We start from the raw sequence: 2314 nt of genomic DNA, 5'->3' as shown, positions 1-2314 counted from the left end.
CAAAAAAAACTGTTCTTTATCAAAGCCGTTATACTTCAAACAGTGGCTGGGGTGCTGTCAGATAGCAGCCGGGCACGGCAAAACTGTATTTTGGGCCAGGCAAGTCTGTGGCCAAAGATGTCCATGAGAGTTCTCTGGTGGCACAGAGGTATGTCATGGGGTGGCCCAAGAAGGATTTCTAGCTGTAATCCTGGCCCAAAAGCCTGTTCCTTATTCGGGTCCACATATTTAGCACAGTGGCTGGGGTGCTGTCAGTCAGCACCCTGGCAGGGCCAAACTGTGCTTTGGGCCGGGCAAGTGGCTGATCAGAAATGTCCAGGAGAGTTCCCTGGTGGCACAGAGATAAATCACGGAGTGGCCAAAAATGGATTTCTAAGTACAATCCCAGTCCAAAAGCCAATTTCTTATTCAAACCAATGCATACAGTGGGAATGGGGGCTCTCAGTTGGTAGCCTGGCTTTGGGCCGGCCAAGATTCTGGTTAGAGGTGTCCAGGAGAGTGGCCTGGTGCACCAGAGTCATGGTGTGGGGTGGCCCAGGAAGCATTTCCATCTCTAATCCCAGCCCACAAACCAGTTCCTTATTCAAGACCATATACTTAGCACAGTGGCTGGGGTGCTGTCAATTGGCAGCCTAGCACGGCCAAAAGGCACTTTGGGATGATCTAGAGACAGGCAAGTCTCTCATCAGAGATGTCCAGGAGTGTCCCCCGGTAGCACAGAGATGTATTCTGGGGTGGCCCAAGAAGTATTTGTAGCCCAAAATCCAGCCCAAGATCTAGTTCCTTATTTGGGTCTATGTACTTTGCAGTGTCTGGGATGCTGTCTGTTGGAAGACTGGTATGGCCAAACCGCGCTTTAGGCCGGGCAAGTTTCTGGTCAGAGATGTCCAGGAGTATCCCCTGGTGGCATAGAGATGTGTTCTGGGGTGGCCCAAGAAGGATTTGTAGCCCAAAATCCAGCCCCAAATCCAGTTCCTTATTCTGGCCCATATACTTTGCACAGTGTCTGTGCTGTTCGTTGGCAGCCTGGCATGGCCCAACCATGCTTTGGGCCACTCAAGTCTCTGGTCAGAGATATCACGGAACATCCCTCAGTGGCACAGAGATGTGGTCTGGGTTGGCCCAAGAAGGATTTCTGGGTATAATCCCAGCCCAAATTCCAGTTCCTTATTTGGGTCCAGATATTTAGCAAAGTGGCCGCAGGGCTGTCAGTCGGCAGCCTGACACGTCTAAACTGTGCTTTGGGCCGGGCAAGTCTGTCCCCAGCGATGTGCAGGAGAGTCCCCCAGTGCCACAGAGGTACGGCGTGGGGTGGCCCAAGAAAGATTTCTAGGTATAGTCCCAGCCCAAATTCCAGTTCCTTATTCAGGTCCAGTTACTTAGCACAGTAGCAAGGGTAGTATCAGTTGGCAGCCTGGCACAGCCAATCTGTGTTTTGGGCCAGGCAAGACTCTGATGAGATGTATCTGGTAGAGTCCCCCGGTGGCGCAGAGATATTCTGATGGGTGGCCCAAGCAGAATTTCTTGCCATAATTCCAGCCTGATAGCCAGTTCCTTATTCAAGCCATTATATAGTGGGCATGGGGGCTGTTAGTTGGCAGCCTGGCACAGCCAACCCGTGCTTTGGGCCAGGCAGGACTGTGGTCAGGGTTCTTTGGGACAGTCCCCCAGTGGCATGGACAGGAAATTTGGGATGACCCAAGAAGTATTTTGCCCCATAAACCCATCCTAATCTAACCTTCATTTAGGGCTCTGTACTTGATGTGGGATATTATTTTACATATTAATTAGTACATATACGTAGCTAATGACATTCTCTCTCTTTAGGATGTGCAATTCATTAATAACATGTTTTTTATTGGGTCTAGATTAGCTTTGAAGAAGGAACTGGGAACCGGGAATAAGGAATAAATAACTGGGAATAAGGAATAGGGAACCGGGAATAAGGAACTGGGAATAAGCAACCAGCGCGCGCGTGTGTGTGTGCGCGCGCGCATCAGGCACGTGATTTGGGGTGCATGTGCCTGAGTTTGTGTAGGTGCCAATGGGTGTGGGTGTGATTTCTGGGTTGTGTGTGAGGCCCGGATCCCGTCTGTGCCCCTGCCCGATCCGCTGGCGGCGCAGCGACAGGATGGAGAGGAGGAGCCGGAGGGACCTGGACACGGCTGCACCCAATTGGCGCGGCCCCCCCTGCCGCCGCCGCCCGCGCTCGGTGCCATGGGCCGGCTGCGGGCCCTGAGCCCCCTGGCGCTGCTCTCTCTCTGCCTGCCCGCAGGTGAGCGGCGGCGGGACGGGAGCCGGCTGGTCCTCTCCG

General features: G+C 53.2%; 1 protein-coding gene across 1 annotated transcript in view; it reads left to right on the top strand.

Moving 5' to 3' along the window:
• The first annotated feature begins 2217 nt into the window (after nucleotides 1–2217).
• LOC106722186 (hemicentin-2-like) overlaps nucleotides 2218–2314 on the top strand; it is an 8442-nt gene continuing 8345 nt past the window's right edge. Inside the window, 1 exon segment of the mRNA XM_025203805.1 lies at nucleotides 2218–2275. Coding sequence (XP_025059590.1) covers nucleotides 2218–2275 — 58 coding nt within the window.

Source organism: Alligator sinensis, unplaced genomic scaffold (genome assembly GCF_000455745.1).
Source record: "Alligator sinensis unplaced genomic scaffold, ASM45574v1 scaffold707_1, whole genome shotgun sequence".
NCBI lineage: Eukaryota > Metazoa > Chordata > Crocodylia > Alligatoridae > Alligator > Alligator sinensis.
Note: the sequence above shows the minus strand (reverse complement) of the source record. Positions and strands in the feature narration are given on the sequence as shown.